Source organism: Porites lutea, chromosome 1 (assembly GCF_958299795.1).
Source record: "Porites lutea chromosome 1, jaPorLute2.1, whole genome shotgun sequence".
In the NCBI taxonomy this organism is placed as follows: domain Eukaryota; kingdom Metazoa; phylum Cnidaria; class Anthozoa; order Scleractinia; family Poritidae; genus Porites; species Porites lutea.
The window spans coordinates 56525453-56545580 of record NC_133201.1 but is presented as its reverse complement, the minus strand read 5'-3'; the positions used below and the strand labels follow the sequence as shown (position 1 = coordinate 56545580).

Sequence of the window (20128 nt, the reverse complement as noted above, 5' to 3'; positions counted from 1 at the left end):
ACACAAAGACACCAATACAATCCGAATAATTTATCAGTCATCCCGATTTAAAAATAAAAATGCTTCCAGTAAATAATAATGAAAATAATGAATTTCCCAGATTTGAGCTGGGTACGCACGGGCGTATATGCTCAGTATATGGACGTTACGATCCTGACACTTTGTTGACGAACAAGGAAATAAGATGTGTAAACAACAGACTGACTGTGCCATGAAAGCGCAATGCGGCGACTGGTTTGGTTAATATAACGTTTCTGGCTGATCATGAAGTTCCAAGTATCTAGGAACTGTAGTTATGTCGACATGACGCTTGCTACTGTTATTTTTTTGGATCTTGACCAAGTTTGGTGTCAAACATTTCGTCATCAAACGTGAATCAGAACAATCCGCCAGTTGAGGTACCGCGATTGGCCAATTTCAGGTATGACTTGAAAATTCTACATAAGACCCAAGAATGTAGCAAAGAAATATGAAAAAGGGGCCATCGTAGTTTAATAAAAAATAAGACACTTGCGCATTATATATAAGCTTAATGTTTCGTACGCTGGTCAACGTACATTATCAAAAGTGATATACACCCTGGGCACCAGAGCCTTTCCATGAGCGGGTTCCGTTGGCCTGCGGCCGGCGAAGCTCTTCGTTTCCCGCGAGAAAAAACCTCTGGTACCCAGGGTTAAAAGTGACAAAACTATTTACACAACTAGTAATAACCAAAGTATATGGAGCGCGGGCGACAACGATTGAAAGTCAAAACGCTTTTGCTCCAACGTTGTTTCAAGTGACAGACGAGTGATAGAAGGTCCAAACGAGCGTGATCAGTATTGCGTCATGTGCATTCCATTCATTCTTAGTGGAAGTCCAAATGAATGTTGGCTAGATACATGCGACGCATGCGTAACAACAACCTGGAGATTAGCATTGCAGGCTCCTCTTGTCGCCCGCAAAAATGATAGACTAGAAATGATAGGGTTACTGCCTGCGCCCGTGGCGTTTCTTTCGCGCCCAAAATGCCCTTTCCCTTCCCGAAACGCCTGCCATGCTGGCTAATAAGGGGTATGGAACTGAGATTAAGAAAAATGTTTAACAGTGAATGTGCAAAGTAACATCTGGCCCCAGTTGATCAAAAGGTGGATAAAGCGCTATCCACTGCGGAATGATAAATCTCTATCCAGTGGACAATGGTGGATAGTGCAATTGGTTTCCCTAATACTAATACTAGTTTTACAAATTTTCCTAGAACTTCACATCAGTTTCTTTAAGATTTTAAATTACTAGGGCTCCATTAATGGTCTCATTTTTTCAACATTTATTCTGGTTCCCAACACTTTTTTGAACACGACGTTAAGTTATTTTTCTAAAACATCGAGAGTGTAATGACCTGTCGGCAATTTTCCAGATTCTCTTTGTTGGCTCCATTATCAATCAATGCAACTATCCCTGGGTTTTTCAAATTATACCAAGAATTGTAGAGAGCCGAGAGCAAGAAAGAAACCACCCATCGAGCCCCATTCACAACGAAGCAATGAAAGACCAAAAAAGGAGTCGCCTAGCACCACAACTCCCTCCTCCACTGACGAGCCATGATACAATCAAGGTGCTGCTCTTTGTGAGAGCAGTTCTTTTGGCAGGTCTGTTTATTTGGAAGCGTTAACGGTTGCGTTTGAGGAACCGCTCCATCAAAAAGGCGACCACGGTAAGAATAATTATCCAGGTGTGCGGTTCCGCAAAAAATTAGATGGCCTGTCCCTGCCGACTTGAAAATGAAACTCACGATCCAGCCGATGACGCTGTTGTTTTGTTAATCTCTTGCAGACCCTTCCCTACGCCTTTACCCATTGAGTTCAGAGAGGTTGTTATCTCCCCTATAACAGCGCCAATGTCAGTCCCAGCGGCAAGGACAATAGCAGTGACAGTGAACCCATATTTTCTGAATATTTCTTTACTCTTTCGAAAAGTTGCATGTTATTTTCGCTCTCCGTAATCTCTTTTCTGAGCCGTGCAAGCTCCCCTTCACGTTCAGCTACTCTGGCTTCTGTGGCTTCTTTGTCAGAAGGGAAGCGTTTTTGTCATTGATTACTGCTTCAAGCTCAGATTCTTGTTCTGTAAGGTCGTCGAGTGGTTTCGTGCTGTAGAGTCTTTCTTCAAGTGCGTTTCTTTCCTTTCCTTTGGAAGCAATAGTTCTTCTTTGTTTATGGACTTCTTTTTGGGGTTTCTCTTTTTGTTGCTTTTGCATATCATAAAGCTCTTTTTTAACCCGTTCAAAATTGTCTTCAAAATTGTCTTCAGTCTTTGTAGTTCGCTTTCACTTCCACGTTCTTCATCAAAAGCATCAATCTTGTCTTGGATTTGTTCGATTTTGTTTGTCAGAGTTTGCACCTCATCACAGGGGCACCCAACGGCAATTTTCGGGAAAATATCTGTTCGGAAGACGATTTGAGAACTAGAATTTTCGGAACATTTGTTGTAAAATTTCTTGCTTGCCTGCCTCTCCTAGGATTTTCGAACATCTACAAAATGGTATAATTACCCATTTTAAACGGATATTTACCCTAAAAAAGGCTACCTAGAATTTTCGGGAGCCTTTTCCTGGCTGAAATTTTCGAAAAGGTAAGTTTTGATCCCTATAATTTTCGGATCACTAGACTTTCAGCTAGGAAATCCGAACAGATGAAAAGTTTTTAGGGGATAAAAATGTGCCTATATCTACCGTTTAAATACTAAAATACGTTCAACAATGCTATGTTAAGTGGTTTTGAACTATATCCTCGTTGGGTGCCCCTGTCATCATGGGCTCTTTGGCGAACGGCGGCAATTCTTTCCTTCTCTTTCAATTGTTTGCCGCCTCTTATAGTCGTTGTCTTCCTTCTCTGATCGATTTATTGTCCTCAGCAATGATATCTTCGGCTTTAGGTATAAGAGCATTTTAATAATGTCGATGACTTGTGTGCGCGTGAACAAGGGAAGAGATAGGTCGCCAATAGAAGGACAGCGAGAAGATCTTGAACGCTTACTCTGGCAGGCGGCCTACGTAGCTCCTCCTCGTCGAAAACTGTGGGAGCCTACTGTACGAGCCTACGTAGCCGGTGAGATTGTGACCCGGCCCGAAGCCGTGTGAAAAAAATCCAATTTGACTTGGTCCTAATCTTCTCTAGGCGCCGCAGCTAAAAAAACTACAGCATCTCGCCAGCTATTTAGGATAATAGTTTATTGTATCCAATTGACGATGTGCTGTGCAATGGTGAAGTATCTAGAAGTGAGTGGTTTGAAACGGAACCTTGGGCGGCTGGAACTGAGGTAGAAACAGTGCATGAAACGCCGGCAATAACGGTGAATAGCTAAAACAGGGCAAAGGGGTGAGTTATGAATGCTCGGAAGAGGAATGATGTGGAAACCCTCCTTAGTTTATGTTATGTCTTTGCTACACGATTGTCTATAAAGATAAAGCCATTTTTTTCCATTTTTTATTTTTCCCATGTCACCCTATAAATTGCTACGTTACGCAATATTACTAGATGTATTTTAAAAGTTTTGAAGAACATGCGCTTACATAGTGAGTTTGGGACGCCGAGGGATATGGGACAGGTCATAATTATCGTCCTATGTATGCAGAACGAAGACTGGTTTGCTATCGTGGGTACGCAAAAATACACGTAGGTAACTGTTTGTTTCAAAGCAGGACAGGGTTGTTTATCTTTTTCTTATCGGCTGCAACATGTATCTGAGAAATACCAGAGAATAAATTTGAATTTTGGGGACATTTCTAGCGATATATAAAATATATAAAATGTAACTGACCAAAACGCCCGGAAATCTCCCCCTTTGAGAAAAACGAATTTTGAATTATGCAAATTTCGTTGCGTGCATCTTACTCGTTTTCGATTGGTTTTAAAAACAATCAGCTACTGTCACGGCTCACACATGCGCAATATCGTGACACAGTTCCTTGGATTCCGGATTCCGCACTGTGTATATACCGTAAAATTCCCAAAATAAGCCCCGGGGTTTATATTTTTCAAAGACCCTTTTTGAGGGGCTTATATTTGGTGGGGCTTATATTCGGAGGGGCTTATCTACGGAGGGAAATTTGCGTTTTAAATCAATTGGGCTAGCCTTACAGTTGGAATTAAATTTACCTTTTTTGCTTTGTTTTTCTTTGTATTTGAGGGCAACTTTCCAATTGCAAGCCCCCCGGAGGCTTATATTTGGAGGGGCGATTTAACGGAGGGTTTTTTGCGTTACCGGTTAGGGGGGCTTATATTTTATGAGGGGCTCATACATGGAGGGGCTTATTTTGCAATTTTACGGTATCCGTATTCCATGTACTGGGGCCCGTTTCTCGAAAGTTCCGATAATTAACGGGCCCGGTAAGCTGTTGCCGTTTACATTAAAGATCGAGGATTCAATAGTTTTGCATCTAACATAATAAAACCATCAGTTAATGAAACAAAATGGAGTAGTTTGCTAGCCAGGACCCGCGCTCTTGTTCTTTATATTTCGATTTGATTATTTGATTTCGGGCCCGTAAAGTTACCGGGGACTTTCGAGAAACGGTCCCCTGGATTCACCCGATTTGTCAGATTTGTCACTGGAAACAAAAATGTCCCGGATTCTGGAATTCGGAGTCCCTTACACGGGGCAATAATCACAGGCAGGAGCTCATCACCCGGAGCCTCCATACAGACTAGATGGGCTCCTGTCACAGGGTATGAAAGCTGGTTTACAACTCGAGGGACCATATGTCGTTCAAATCAATAGAAATAGGGCTAAAACGCAGATAAATGATAAGGCCTACGATATCGAAGGATGATAAATTGGGTGACCTGTGCTCCAAAGGCGAGAAAATCTCTCAGATTACTCTACTGCAGTAAATGGTGTACAGCGGTATCACGAGATGACGTGCTCTAATTACAAACTTTGGCATGTGAACCTACTTCATGAATCAATTTCATTCAACGTATGAACGATGACTTGATTGTTGTCGCTTTCATTTCCCTACCCTGGAACCGAACGACCATTTGCGGGCGCTACATCTCACGCTCACAGGAATAACGGGCATTCCTTATCGCTACAAAGCATACAGACAATGCAGAGATTGAAATTTCTCATACTATTGTTCAGTGTAATTATCTTAGCATCAGCTCTGTATTTTGTGTCATACCAAGTTCAACTCCGAGTCCCTCTGATCAAAGAGGTTACAGGCACCGAAGAAAAGTATTTTTATCAAATACACAGCTGGCAAGGTAAGTCTGCACAATTTGGTGGGAATTTGCGTTTTCCAAATGTATAACGTTACGTCAGGGTTAGAGTCGAGTTAGTTGATAGAGGCTGATATACGCGCACTCCGGTTGTAGTATGAACGAGAAATTCAAAGACTGCAAGATGCGTAGTCGTTTGCAGTACGAAGGATTTTAACTTTATTCCACCGCCGACAGAGGCGTATATTTGTTGGTAAATCACGAACAAGAAGTCTTAAACTTCACTCGTCACGCACCAGGCTAGAAGAAGTTGCATTTCCGGTTAATTTGATATTTTATTTTGTTGTCCTGCTGCGCGCTCTTAAAATGAGAACTCTCTTCTCATCTGTTTGCTGTAGCACGTTCTTATCAGTTCCTCAGTTTTGTCTTTCTCAATCTCTTATGTTGACTGAACCCAAAGCCCGGTTATTCTGTTAGGAAACGGTGGTTAGATTACAGATAACATGACCGCTTAATCTGTCGCCTTGAACATTCTCGACTTTTTTGCACGAAACAAGGGACGTAGTAGAGTGACAAGAATTTTCTAATAGTGAGCCACTACTATTTGAACCTCCAAAGAGGACAAATAATTCTTGACGCAATGCTTTTGCTAACAACAAACAAAAATCCTTCTTGAAAATTGATTAATTTGAACCTGTATTTCGGATTTTCCAAGAGCCGGCCGAAATCTTCATTACTGGCTACAGTCTTATACTAGTCTGCGAATACCGCCAGTCCCGGTCTCTCCTCGCTCCTCAACTCTTGGGAAGTTCCGAGGGAGATAAAGAGACTGAGAGTATCTCTCCGTGAAAGCACTTGGCCGCGAAGAGCGGAGCGAGGGGAAACGGCGATTGGCTTTGTATACTTTCAAATGGGTGGAGGGAATTTCACTTTATCTCTACGTCAAAGACCTTTTCTGACTCAAAATTTAAAATCCCACGACAGGCTTGATAATATATGTTCTTCCTTTAATTTCTATTTTTGGGTTTTGATAGTAGAAACCATATGAGAATTAAACAGCTTTGTCCTGAAATAGTAAAGTTTAATTAACATTTAAATTTTCAATATTTGCGTTTCATAAATTTATGCCTCAATTGTTAAGTTAGCCGCTAGTCGTGGAAACTGAAAAAGTTTTGACCGTCAGTCTGACCGTAACAAATTTTTCTAGCTGCAGTTTGGCGTTTTGATAAAACTCTTTTCAGTTGTTGTATCCTCTCGGTAGATCCTGTTGCAAGTTTTAAACATTTTTAAAGGAATGGACATCATGTTTTACATTTAAAAAATTACAATTAATTTTTAAGATCTGAGTTTACTCTCACAGAGTGAAAATTAACCTTTAATCGTAAAATTGGGAAACGTCATAAATCAGGTGGTCGTCAGGCAATTTTTATCGAAAAGCGGAGTTAGTCTGTACTGTTATTACGACGTTTATTCTCTTGCTTATAAAAGAGAAAATAATCTAAAAAATACATCCCCTTGTATTTTTTCGTTGCCTTGTTAGATTAATTGATTTGTTGCTTAGACAAGGTATGAGCCTTGAGTAAATACAGCCGGACAATTTTCTTAATGGGATGTACTTTTCGAATTGAAAACCCTCTGTAGACTTTTCAATGGGTTTTCTGCGGCGCGCATTTCTCCCAGACTTCCTTTTTTCCTTTAAAATTCTTTAAGAATACTATAGTTCATAAAGCGCAATCGTCAGGAAGCGGAAAACGTCGAGGATGAAAATAACGCCGTGCACCGGTGTTGTAGCACATTCAATAATAGGTGTGATTAGAATGCGAGTTGTTGGGTTGCGAGTCGCAAGTTGTAATTAAAAGTTGCGTCTCACTACTACTTTCTTTTGTTTTGTAATCGGAATGTTGATGAGATGCAGTCTACCTATTTTAAATTAAGTAATTTAAGAGCTATAAAGGAAAAGGCCGTTATTTACGTTAGTAACAGAATGACAGGTTTTCTGTGGATGGTAAACGCACAACATCGCTATTCAACTCGTTCTTCAGCAATGTTGCAAGATAGGTTGCATGGTTTTTGTTGGCTGTTTTGCCCTACCTTTATGCACTCGCTTGTCGCAACTCGCAACTTAAAACTCACAACTCCGGGCCCTTACAACCTAACAACTTCTTTGAATACGCTGATCCGTACACAATCGTTTGGGCAGTGAGACAAAGTGATAGGAATGCTATTGAATGACTTGAATGTTGTGCTCGGTGAAATCTAAAAAGGCTAACAAAAGAATCTGACAAAGACTTGGGCTTCATAATCAGATTCCTTTAGAAACTATATGACTTTATCAGATTATGCATCAGTTTCTGCAATTCGATTTGGACGTTAATTGCTAAGGAGAAAAAGCAGTTTTTAAAATTCGTATGGGACAAGCAATCTTCTTTTATTGAGATTGTTCCTTTTTTGTTGAACAGCGGTAGAGTGGAAGTCAATTTGCGCTGTCGTGATTAACGAATAGGGAGTTAAAGCTACCACGACGGAGAAGATAGCGAAAACGTAAAAAGTGATTTCGCGCTATTTCCAACTTCATCGCTATCATCCCACCTCGTTTAATTTGTCAAATTTTGGCTAATTTTTTTTCGCAGATGAAGCTCTCAGGACGTTGTATTTAAGTTCAGCGAAAAACAGTTTTGTTTTGTATGTCCTATATGTCCATAAATGGAACGTGAAATTAGGAATTTTTTTACGTAGAAGACGGCAAAAAGTACCCGCCCAATAAAGGAATTTTGCGTAGAAAGGAATCTTTTTTGACTTTCTCGTTATCCTCGCCAAACCCCTGATACTCCCTGGCTACTTTGACTAGTCTAAACGCCTAACAACTCTATATTCTCATCGAAAAATGGTCAATCATTTTTTTTGCACCTCTATATAAGTTTACTGAAAGTAATCAAAAAGTGGTCTGTTTGCTGTGTTAAGCGTTTACTCAGCTTAACCTATTTACCGAAAATTTTCGTACTAAACTAACTGAAAAAACGGTTTCAAATTAGTAGACGGACGAGGAAAGTAATGGAGTTAACTATTTTTTTTTTCACTGTTTTGGCACTGCTACATTATGTCTATTAGTAATTGTGTCGATACTCTCCCAGTGTCTAAGTTATTTCATACATGGCTATGTTGCCTACATTTATTTGCTTCAGTGTAACATTTAGTTTGGTCTTACAACATTTACAACATCTTTGGTAAAAGTGTTTAACCAATTGCACACGTGAGGTTTATTTTAACCGTCATGAAGGTAAATAAAATGACAGTGATGAAAAGATTCTGATAGGCACTTTAAGGCTACTTGAAAGCTCTATCTAAGTATGAGTGTACCACCTTTCTGACCTATAACTGACGGACGTCTCTTAGCCAGGAGACCCGACTGGCATATTCAGCGAAAAAAAAAAACAACAATTAAAAAAAGTAATAAAAGTTAACTTTAGTAATGCACCGTCCAAATGTTAACATTGATAAACAGTTTGTTGGACAAATTGTGCAATACCTGCACGAACTTCTGTCACCCAGTCGTTTTCCATGCAAAGGAAAAACAATTAGAAAAATAAACATGTATTTCTGAAGTTTTGCATAGCTTTAATGTTGTTCATCAATCCGCCGTCAGCGCGATCAATAAGGAGTTTGAGATACCACGACGGCGATGGCCACGAAAACATCGCTTAAAAAGTGAATTTGCGTTGTTTCAATCTCTATCGTGATTACTCGATCTCGTGTACCTTGTCAAATGCAAGCGAACTCTTTTTGAGCCGAATTGCTAAGAATCATATTCAAGTTCAGAGAGAGAAAGAAAATTTAGCCGTCGCTTTTTTATGTCCTCCATAAAATGTGAAATTAAGCATTTTCCCGTCGTAATGGCGCAGGGCCGTAAAGAAATGTGCCAAAAAGCGAGATGCACGTGCAGAGCTGCTGTTTTGTCGTTCTCGTTTTCGTCGCCGTCGTGGTATCTTAAAGTCCCTAGTACCGGCTGTACTTGGTCTATGTTTTTAATAAATCCACTAAAAACGCTGCCCTTAAAAATAAGTAAGATTATCACTAACACATACCTCCGCTCTGCGACCATTAACTGGGCTAAACGAAACTTTTCAGGGGTAAATATTAGATTCTTTTTTAAAATTGCAATCTATTTTCGTTAAGGTGGTCCGCCGTGTAATTTTTCATCATACATTTATATTGACCTGTTCTGACGCCATCTCGCTCAAAAATTAACTTATGAATCGTCTTACTGTGAATTTACTTGAAAATTCACTTTATCTAACTCAACCAATTGAAAAATAGAGAAACGAAACGAAGCACCTCGAGTTCATATGTATCTTAGTCGTGGGGACTAAGGGAATACATTACAATATACCCTGGGTACCAGAGGGTTTTCTAGCGTGCAGCGGGAATTTTCGGTGTTGGCCGAAGGCCGACACATCTTCGGCCATAGGCCGAAGCCACGAGCGGCGTAGCAATAGGAAAAAAGAAAATAAATTGGCAAGTCCCGAGATTTTATCTGTTGCAAGCAAGACTGATGAATTCATGGGAATATGTCTGATATTTATTTTTAGATTTTGTGCCGATGGCCTCAACGGTGAAATTGGTATGTACTTAGTTTGATAAATATCAATTGACATCAGTACATTTTGATACTACAGTATTTTTTTTATTTTGTAAATACAATCTTTCATTTCTTTCTTTTATTGCACAGAAAAGGATAATTTACAATCGAGTTGGAAAATGTGGGAGTCGCACAATGATACAGTTAATGGTAACGTTAGCAGAACAAAATAAATTTAAAGTTATTGGTTCAACGAGGAATCAGCTTCTCCGAATCGGCCTTCGAGAACAGGTAACTAGACAATTATAGCTCAGTGTTTTCAATTTTTTATTAATAATGTAAGCTTGTTAGCAGGGGTTTCTTTCCGGCATGGATTTTTTTATTTACGAGTCATTTGCGTCGCTGACATTCGCTTAGTTGGCTTGTTTACTCTCCTGGGGATGTAAACAAGCAAGAGAGAATGAAACAAGCCAACAGCACGCGAATTTCAGCAGCGACGCAAACGATAAAAAAAACCATACCGTAAAGAAACTTTTGTTCGCAATGTAATTATAAGTGAGACTTAAACCAAACATGACTCTTTCGCGCGCGATTTCCCGCGCTTTGTCGGAACGGGCTACATGTATTTGTTATGAACTCTGATTGGTTCATTGAATTCCCTGCTTGTATTATGAAATCCCCAGAGACCAAAGGTAAAGAAAATAGGCGGGAAGAGGATAGTTGTATAGGTACTTGTATCGCAAGATCCCCGCAAAGCTCAGGTTAAGGGCTAGGAGTAGGAATAAAGGCAGAAGAAGCCAAGAGAGAAAAAATTGTCAGTAGTAAAACAAAATGGCCATCCAAGAATCGAGCCCCCTGCCAGGACAGGTACCAAAAGCACCCTTACTAGCCAGGACACGTGCATCATTGCTCTGTGATGAACAATTTCCGAAAGCGAAAGAAATACTATATTTAAAGCCTTTTGTCATGGAACCTCTGTAGGAAAACGCCCTTGAAAGCTGGTTGAGCCGTATAAAACTTGATTTCATAGATGAATTTGAGAATAATAAGCAGGCCGGGCAGTAGCAGAGTTTGGCGGTAGAAAGCTTAAACGTAACTTACGTACTTCATTAATTTGTAAAATTAGTTTGAACTAAAATGAATTTCATTATTCATATTCAGGTGGAATTTGTGGACTTCATAGACCAACTACAAGCACCATTCATTTACCATCACCATTTACATTATGTTGATTTTAAAAGGTAAAACAAGTTTCTTGTGAAGAAAATCGCACATTCCCAATACTTTCTGAGGATACAGAGAGTATTATCCAAGTGATGAAAGTACTGGAAAGTACCGCAAAATTCTAAAATCATAAGCCTCCCTTTTCTAAGCCCGTTCGAATATCTGTCCCCCAAATTCGAGGCTGCACTGTAGGTTGTTTCAGGCGAACCCAGGATAAATACTGACCGATTTCCTAAAAGAGCTCCGAAAGCGCAAATTGCTAGGTGGGATCCAGGGGCATGCTCCCCCTGGAGCACCTTTGTACCTTGGTGTCTATTTCACGGAAACTGTGACGGACAGAATTTTTAATTTTAAGTTTCTTTTTTAAAGCATTTCCTGTTTGTTTCTGTTCAGATTTGGCTCTCTTCAGCCTATCTACATCAATCTTATACGCGATCCCCTCGCACGGCTCGTTTCTGGATATTACTTCCGCAGATTTGGAGATTATAGGGAGGGCCATAGAACATGGAATTTCAAAGGAACAGATAAAGAAAAAAATCAGGTAGGGCTTGTTTGGAATATATCCAAGCTATATCTCATAACGTTGCACAACGAGTGGTTGTATCAAAAAGTCACGCTGCCCCGTGTTCTGTGGCGGTTTTTTCGCTCAGAAGCATCGGCTGATTTTTGTGGCGGTCTTAGGGGCCGCCCCGCCTCACCCCCCTAAGAATTCTGAGTAAAATAAATACATACAGTCTAACCTCCTTATGCGACCACCTTTTTTAAGCGACCACCTCAAATATGCGACCAAAGTTTCCCCAAGTCAAATCCACCACAGTTGAAACCTATCGTAAACGACCACTTCGTGTAAGCGACCGTGACCACTTTGGGTATGGTTCGATATCTATTTTGGCTGTATTTACCATACTGGTCTTCTTAGAAACATCGTTCGTTAGAAATTGCATGCAATTAATTCTCTTCCAATGTAGATTTGTTCGGATCTCTTCTGAAAGAGAGTCCTGTGGTTCTCGTAAGCGACCACTTTATCCTCCCATTTTGGGTGTCTATATATCTAGCAAGTGTCTTGTTCCACCCCCGCCCTTTTTCTGAATTTTCTCTCTCCCCCCAGAGAGGACCGGGAAAGCTGTTTTAAAAAGGGCAGGTCTAAGATGTAAGAACAACATGTCCATCAGCTAGGATGACTTATCTCTGGCAAGACTTTTTTGTCCACAACATCTATTACCTCAAATTAGGGACCTTAAGCAAGGACGACGAGCGAAAACTTCACCCAAAACTATAGGATTTGCGCTGTTTCAAATTTCATCGCTCTTATTCAAACTCTTCTAGTTTGTCATAGCTTGGTGATTTTTTCAGGAGTTGAATTCTAAAGGATTATATCTAACTTTACAAAAGAAAAAGAAAATCGTTGTCATGTGTTGCCGTCCTCCAAATTAGGAAGTTTCACGTCGTAGACGTACAACGACGGCGAAGAAATGTACAAGAAAGCGTGAAGCACGTGCCAAGCTGTTGTTTTGCCAATCTAAACCTATTTCTTTTTTGCCGTCCTCGTTGCCGTCGCCGTCGCCGTTGCTTAAGTTCCATTTTAAATAAATCACGCTGAGGAAGACAAACGATATTAACAACACCTTTACTCTATTTTTTTATGGTCTCAATTCCAAGGTCAGAGTACAGGTAACTGCGGAAAAGATCAATAAACCGAGGGAGTCACTTAGCCCTCTGCTGATCACTGTCCAAAATATAGTTTTAGATCCAAGAAATACTGTTTAACTTAGTGTAACACCTATCGATATAACAATGACCTGTCAGAAGAATGAAAGAGACGTGCACCACACAATTTGGCACTTTTTTCCCGGGAGTTCGTACAAACGTGTCCGTGAGTTCCAGATCAAATTAGACTTTAGGAGTGTTTGTTTTTGTGGAAAAGGGGAAAACCGGAGTGCCCGGATAAAAACCTCTCGGAGCAAGGGAGAGAACTAATAACAAATTTAACTCACAAATCTGACTCGTCCCCAGTCGTCTCGCTATCAGTCTCTCCTTAGTGACGCGAGGGGTGTGATGGGAAGGAAAAAAGCGAGGGAGAGAGTCTTCTTCCCTTTTCCCTTCTTATCACCCCCTGCTCCCGCCGCGCGCGTTACGCGAAGACGACTAAGGACGAGTCAGCCCACAAATGGCGTCGTCAGGTAGCTCAAGTGGCCGGAAAGTTACACTTTGTTGACACCAGAGGAAAAACTATTTTTGCCAGAATGCACACTTTGTACCAACTGGACTTACCGGGTGACATTGGATGGAATGATCGTAACGCATGATCCAAAATGGCGGCTCCGTATTCCGGAGTTGTTTTTTACTCGAAACTTTCCAGGCCCCTTTTTTTGAAACGTTGGATAGCGCTACCCACCATATAGGTATTTATGTGGTGGATAGAGTTATCCACAGCTTTCGAACAACTGGGCCCAGAAGTTTTGTTTTCGTTTAACTTTTTGGTGATGTTGCCTTGTTATAGACATTTGATGAGTGCGTCCTAAATAATATGTCAGAATGCGTGGATCCTGCGAAAATATTCTACATTGTTCCATTTTTTTGTGGACAAGAATCTTACTGCCGGTAAGGATGTAAATTGGTTATTTATATTATGAATCATTTTTGAAATAAGTTTTGACTTGCGAAAGTTATAATTTTTTGATAAGGCTTGGATAAAGTATGCTTTACAAATGGCTTATTCTGCCTGCAGGCGATGCTCCTAAAAATCGGGGTGTATTATAAGATATGCAAAACAGCAAGGTGCACAATAAAAACCCGCGAGTGTAACCTGCTTTTTCCCAATTTACATAAATGGTAATAAGCCCAAATTTAGGCTATTTAGGTTCTTAGTAAATAGATAAATGGGTTCTTATTTTCTGGAGGAAAAAATACATTGTAGCTGAGAGTATTCAGTGGTCTTCAGCTTATTCCTTTTGTATAAAATGTGCATACCAATACATTGCAGACTTGCAGTTGGAGTGATAAGACACCTTTGTCTCCAAAGAGGATCCTGAATGTTGACTTTGCCTAATTTTTAAAAGATTTTACAAAATAAGAACCTGTTTCAAATTTTAGGCTAAACAGGTTCTTGCATAAAGGGGGCTAACTGGCAAATTTATGCCTAACAAGTTCTTGAAAACCAGCCAGGTTCTTACTTGTGGGTTTTTAATGTATTATTGACTATGCAAAAGGATACTTCCCTGTTCCTCCCTCTGGCACCTTTCTCGCCCAAAACCTCCTGCTCCCCCCCCCCCCCCCGGCCTTTTGCTGCTCCCTTGACCGCTTCCAGTTTCGCCAGGATCATGCTGTCGACGTTCCAAGCATTTATGTTTTTTCCTTTTCAGGAATCCTTCAGAAGTAGCTGTGAGACAAGCCAAAATAAATGTCATTAGAAATTATTTGCTTGTTGGTGTCACAGAGGAGTTAGAAGATTTTCTATTTGCTCTTGAGGCACTTCTTCCAGAATTTTTCAAAGGTGTTTTGAACGTTTACAAAGCTCCAGGTTAGATGTGTGTGTGTGTGTTTTTTTTCAATTTGTATGGCCATTGTTCCCTACCCCTTTACAAAGGAGCCAGCTGTATCACATAGCTTCGCTTCAATTCGGAAGTCTTAAAAATACGCAGATTAACAAGGGTTTTATTTTATCGATAGCCGACATAAATATTATTTGATGTTTTTGAAGGAGTCACGCCACTGTTTCTGTGACTTGAAAAAATAAGCCTTATCATTTTGGTAATTCGTAGCCATGTCAATCTCTTTCATCCTAACCAACATTTCTAATCATTTGTAGTTTCTATCTCTTTTTTGACGCTTTTCTGTTCTACAAAACTATTTCCAGATTTCCTGCAATTTCAAAATTATTTCACACGTTGAAAACTAATGGAAAAACTCCTTTATTAAAATACTTGTTTTCTTAGAGTATTTTTTTGTCTTTTTTTGCAGGGGAGGCGCTTCAAGATAAAATAACAACAACAAAAACACTGAATAAGAAAGGACCTTCTGCGAAAGTAGAGAAAATTATGATGAAAAAACTTGAATTAGAGTACGACTTTTATAACTTTGTTAAGGCTAGATTTCGCAAAATAAAAGCTGAGCTTAAATCAGCTTCCTCTTAATGACGTCCGGCGCAGTGATGGAGATTTTCTCAATTACACGCTACTGACATCTTCTAAGCTCATGTATTATGAAATTTTAATTTAAAAATTGACTTCAAATGCATCTCGCTGTAAAAACAGGTAGTCATTATGCCAAATTGAATTTGCGCTCTTTTTCTTGTGGCAACTTTCATTCGTCGTATGATTTTCTATTTGTATTTAGCCGGAGTATCAGAGTCTTGCGAACTTGTATTTGAGTGATTACAATTACAGCAGCATTTCCCTTTTCCCTGATCGGTTCTTTCTGGGTTTCAGTAATCAAATCAAGATTTCTAAAAAAGTTGACTAGGTTGTTCAAAATTACAAGATATGTTTCGCTAGTTATAACAACAAAAATCTGTTGAATTTGTAACAACATGTGATCACAGGCCTTCCGTTTTTTCGGGGAGCGCGAACGTCGGCGGACATGCGAAGAGGGTAGGCAAAGGGACGAAGGACCCCCTCATCGAAGATTAATAGCATGCTTAACATACTAATCACGTAACCAACTGTAAGTAACAAACTGAACGTTGTCGGATCGATCTCTGTAGAATTTATCGATCAAGGATGCAGTTTTTTCAGAAGTTTATTTACTTCAACCTACCAACCATTATGGACAGACTGGACAGGATGTATTCCACCGAAATCGATTGCCCACAACCTTGTCATAAATTCAATAGTTGCAAAGTTGCAACTTGAAGACGCAGATGTGGGTCACATCAAAACCAACACGATTGCTATTTGACAATTCTACGACGTTTCTTTTAAAGTTACGAAATTTCACTCTAAGCGACCCCATCAGATTATTTGTTTGATAAAATTCTGTTTTTTTTCCAAACTAAACGTAGCTCTCTAAAGAGATGATGGTAGTGGGTATGTTAGAAAATTTGTTTGAAATTTATATTGTATTTATTAGAATAGGCGGAAGTCATTTGTTTTTACTTTGAAATTGAGGATGGCCTGTTATTCATTGATAGAAGAGGTATTTAAAAATCTACTAAATTCTGGTATGGATTCAGAAAGGAATTTTGGGCTAAATGACGGTCAAAACTGGAAGACTTTCTTCAGAAGCGGTGATGGTGGTTGCCGTGGAAGATTTTGCTTCCTTCTGGTCTGTACTTATCTTTCCTTTTTTTAATTCAACTGTTGCAAGTGTTTTCCAACTTGTTTTCTAGCCACTTTTCGTCATAAACTGGACTTTTACATGTTTAGATGTCTCAGTTAACTGTGGCTAGACCGAAACCGAGACTTACAACTCTGGATCCGCCACAGATTTTTCGTCGAATGATCTCTACTTCCAGTGTTTATACAATATACACAGCATATGTACAAAGCAGATAAACTGTCATATACTCGCTTGTCACATATTGATTGCAGAATATGGAATGCCAAGTGAATCAATGATTCATGTGTCAATAAAATTTTATTTATTCTTGAGGTTGTTGTTAGTTTTGTTTTACAACATTGCACTAAAAGTTTTTTAAATGTTCCTTTCCACAAAGCTAAACTGAGCCAAGCAAGCTTGTGAAAGATTTTTCAAGGCGATCAGAAGCGCGAAAAGTAAGAGGAAAATTAAGCCATGTAAGGGTTGATTTCCACTGGCGAGGGCGTGCGTAAAATTTACCTTCGCAAATAAAATAGAGGCAATGTATGAAAGGTCGCACGTAAGCGTAAAAGTAGAACCTCGCTCATCTTCACGTTTAATCTCTTTTTATCTTTCCTCTATTTTATTTACGTGATTAAAATTCACGTGCGTTAACGTGCGAAACCAAAAACGCGTCAGTGGAAATCAGCCTTAAGGGATATGCTCTGAATGCGCTAGGATGGTGTTCTTGCCTGAAAAAAAACAACAACAAAAAAAAACGCTTAAACTGCATCTGTTTGTATAAATGCGTTGTTGACCAAGCTTGAGGTCAAAATTGCTGAATATTTGCCGAATTCTTTTTTGCGTTTTTATGGACCGAGACGAAGTCGCGGTTCGGTGAAAGAGCAGAAAAGAAGAGCGGGAACGAGAGGCCCATCTTGCCTGTTCGAGGAGCCAATCAGAGCACAGGATTTCGTTTCATCCAGTGCCCCCTCGCGAATACAACCATATAATAAGAATCTTTTACTTTAATTTGGTCCCACGATCAGTGATAGTTTCCGATGTTGGCCAACCTCATTGCTAAGGCATCTCTTTAGGAACTGGGAGGGGTAGAAATTCCATGAGGAAAAGCCTGGGAACGAGGTCGAAACTAAGCGTGCTCTTTCCATTTCATTTTTTTTCTCTTTTTCTTCTTCGACGCCGAGATAAGAAGATTCACAACTGTTGAGTCTAAAACCGCTCCTGTCAGTGACATTCAGACATCTTAAATTGCATTTAAATTCATGTAAATTTATAATGTGATGTTTACGGTTTTATTTTGGCTGATTAATAGCGCTACTTAGGTTCACAGGAAACGCATACTTTATGAAGTTATGCATCAAATATTAAGATATTGTCATCAAGGGAGGTTAATCATGAAATGACAAAAATTTTCTCCGTTTTTGCTTTGCCAGTCGTTGCACAAAAAAGTGTGTTTAATTCAATATCGAACTGAATTCTTTAAAACGGTACTCGCCATAAATTTTCCTATACTGGTGTTATGGTGGTGTGAAAAGGGAAAAAAATATGTACGGGATTCCATGTATACCGATGTATACCTATCACATCTTTATTGGTTGTACCGCTAAAAGAGCTGAGTAAATTAAGAAATATTCAATAAAATTACAATTCAAGATTGTTTGTGTTTTTCATGCAGCCACATTCTTGCTTGTTTTTCACACCCTTTCTCACTCAAAGTTATCGTTTCTAGGGTGTAAAACTTGCAAAATTTATTGGAAACATCTTGAACAAAAGATATTGCATTACTGCAGTAGATTTGCTTTCACTCGCTATGAATCAGTGTTTGTCGACTAAAGACGCAAACTCTAGAACTCCTGCTCGTGCTGCGTATTTGTACAACATATCAGGATCACGGTAATTTGGTCGCTCGCCTTATGTTTATGAATTCAATTTTTTGGCAAAACTCGGCGAGAAGCTATCAGGTTTTCTTCAGCGAAATTAGCAACACACCAAGTGTGCCAAGGCAGTGCTAAAATTGACAGAGGCCAGTTTAATTACGTATAACTGTGGTAACATGTTTTACTTAGTACGTTCAATGAGAGCAAGAAGATCAATGCTGGTCGTAACATTTCTTCTTCACAATTAGCAATTAGTACGAACTACATATCGATATGGTTTGCTCTTTATTCTGAATACATGCAAAGATAAACATTGTAACAAGGAACTTGTTTTAACCATCGTGTCTTCAGTAAAATAAAATACTTTTTATATTCATTTAAATGCATATTGGATATTGTAAACATGTTAAATGATATATAACTGTTTTCGAGTCTGTTAACAGACGCCTTCTTTCTCGCATTATGCAAAGAATTGTAGAAAATAACGTTTTTTTGAACTACGTGCTTGCATTAAAACGTCACCAAAATTACCATGCTAGAAAAGTTCCTCGCAATTTTGCCATTAAAAAAAAAAAAAAAAAAAAAAAAAAATTGAACAGTCACTACAATCGACTTCAAATAACTCCGGTCAACATTTTATTTTACGGGGATAAGGTTTATTCACAAATTAACTTATTTGGTTTTATGTTACAATTTACTTTTTTAAATTGTATAATATGGTACTACTCAACTTTTTGACCTATCTCTCTCTTCATTGAAAATTCAGACCGCTTTGCTCATTCAATTAATTCCAAGTTTCTAGTGAAGTATTTCAGAGTCAGTTAGCCATTCAATCATTTTTACAGGTTAAGAATCCGTGAATACTAAGCGATGTTTTGACCCTTTTTTCTCTCTGTCGCCTGTTACAGAACCAAACCCTGACAACTTCTCTATCAAGACGTAATCCTTCAGCGATGCGGATAATTTCTTGTGAAGATGGCTTGGGCTGTTTCAGAAAATGATCTTCAAGATGTTCCTTTGCAGTGAGCCCAATGGTCGTCCGTCTTTTCCTGCGCCTTTCAGCGTTGAATTTATCTCCACACGCCCCGCCGGAGCATTCTGCTTCCTCAAGCCAACGCGCTAGAATCGGCTTCAGTTTGCACGCATTTTTGAAACTCAACTGCAGATTCTCGAAACGGCAAATAGTAGTTTGACTAAAATCTGTTCCGTGCACTGAGGCTAACGCTGCTCCGACGTTTGTTTGCGTGAAGCCTAGCTTGATCCTCCGGAGTTTAAACTGCGTTGCAAACTCTTCCAGTTCACGCAGTTTAGACGTATCGATGTGAAAACCCAAACCATGTGTAGCAGCTAGCCCAGGTTCGGTTTCAAAGCTTGCTATAGGGTTAAGAACGAATGGAGAGGCTATATGAATGTTGGCTCGAGGGTCCATTTTGCTGCAGTGCGACACAGGCGGTAATGGGGTTGGATGCGAAGGCATCATTGTTATGGGGGTCTCTCGAAGCATTGGCTGGTAAGGCGCGTAGGAAACTTCTGTGGGATAAGGTGGACACGCCATGATCGCTGCTCAAGTTAGCCTTTGATTGCCTCGCGGTTGGAGTGAAGACAGAGTGCGCAATCACTGAACCGTCATTTAAAGCAAACTCCTCGCGCTGCAGGCAATAATTCGAGATAACAAAACTCAACGCGAGCTCCTTATGAGCGGAAGACAGAAAGTCGGAAACACTGCCGATATTTTAGGTTTCAAAGTGCTATGCTATCGCTCTTGAATAAAGATGAGATAAAGGGTATTTTATGATATAGCGCTTGCTAAAAGCTACAATAACTCTAGTTTCAACCTAAAGAGTCCAGAGTGTTCAGAAGAAAAGATAACAGAGTTTTCAAGGTGGAAAAATATTATTAAACTCACGCTATTTTTAATGGGAGTGAAATTCCTCAGGACTTCTTAAAATTTCTTTATAAAATTTCCCTAATGTTTTTTTGTCGGATACATCTCCTTACTG

At 39.5% G+C, this 20128-nt stretch overlaps 2 protein-coding genes across 2 annotated transcripts; one reads left to right on the top strand and one right to left on the bottom strand.

Moving 5' to 3' along the window:
- The first annotated feature begins 4904 nt into the window (after positions 1 to 4904).
- On the top strand, positions 4905 to 16525 carry LOC140922688 (uronyl 2-sulfotransferase-like). The gene is made up of 8 exons (XM_073372686.1): positions 4905 to 5240; positions 9782 to 9813; positions 9922 to 10062; positions 10933 to 11012; positions 11389 to 11536; positions 13496 to 13596; positions 14358 to 14515; positions 14956 to 16525. Exons 1-8 carry the CDS (start codon positions 5084 to 5086, stop codon positions 15126 to 15128), a joined length of 990 nt encoding a protein of 329 aa, XP_073228787.1. The 5' UTR covers positions 4905 to 5083; the 3' UTR covers positions 15129 to 16525.
- A 2334-nt stretch (positions 16526 to 18859) lies between these two features.
- Positions 18860 to 19817, bottom strand: LOC140922695 (pituitary-specific positive transcription factor 1-like). Its single transcript, XM_073372697.1, has one exon. It carries the CDS (start codon positions 19681 to 19683, stop codon positions 18958 to 18960), a length of 726 nt encoding a protein of 241 aa, XP_073228798.1. The 5' UTR covers positions 19684 to 19817; the 3' UTR covers positions 18860 to 18957.
- Positions 19818 to 20128: the final 311 nt, after the last annotated feature.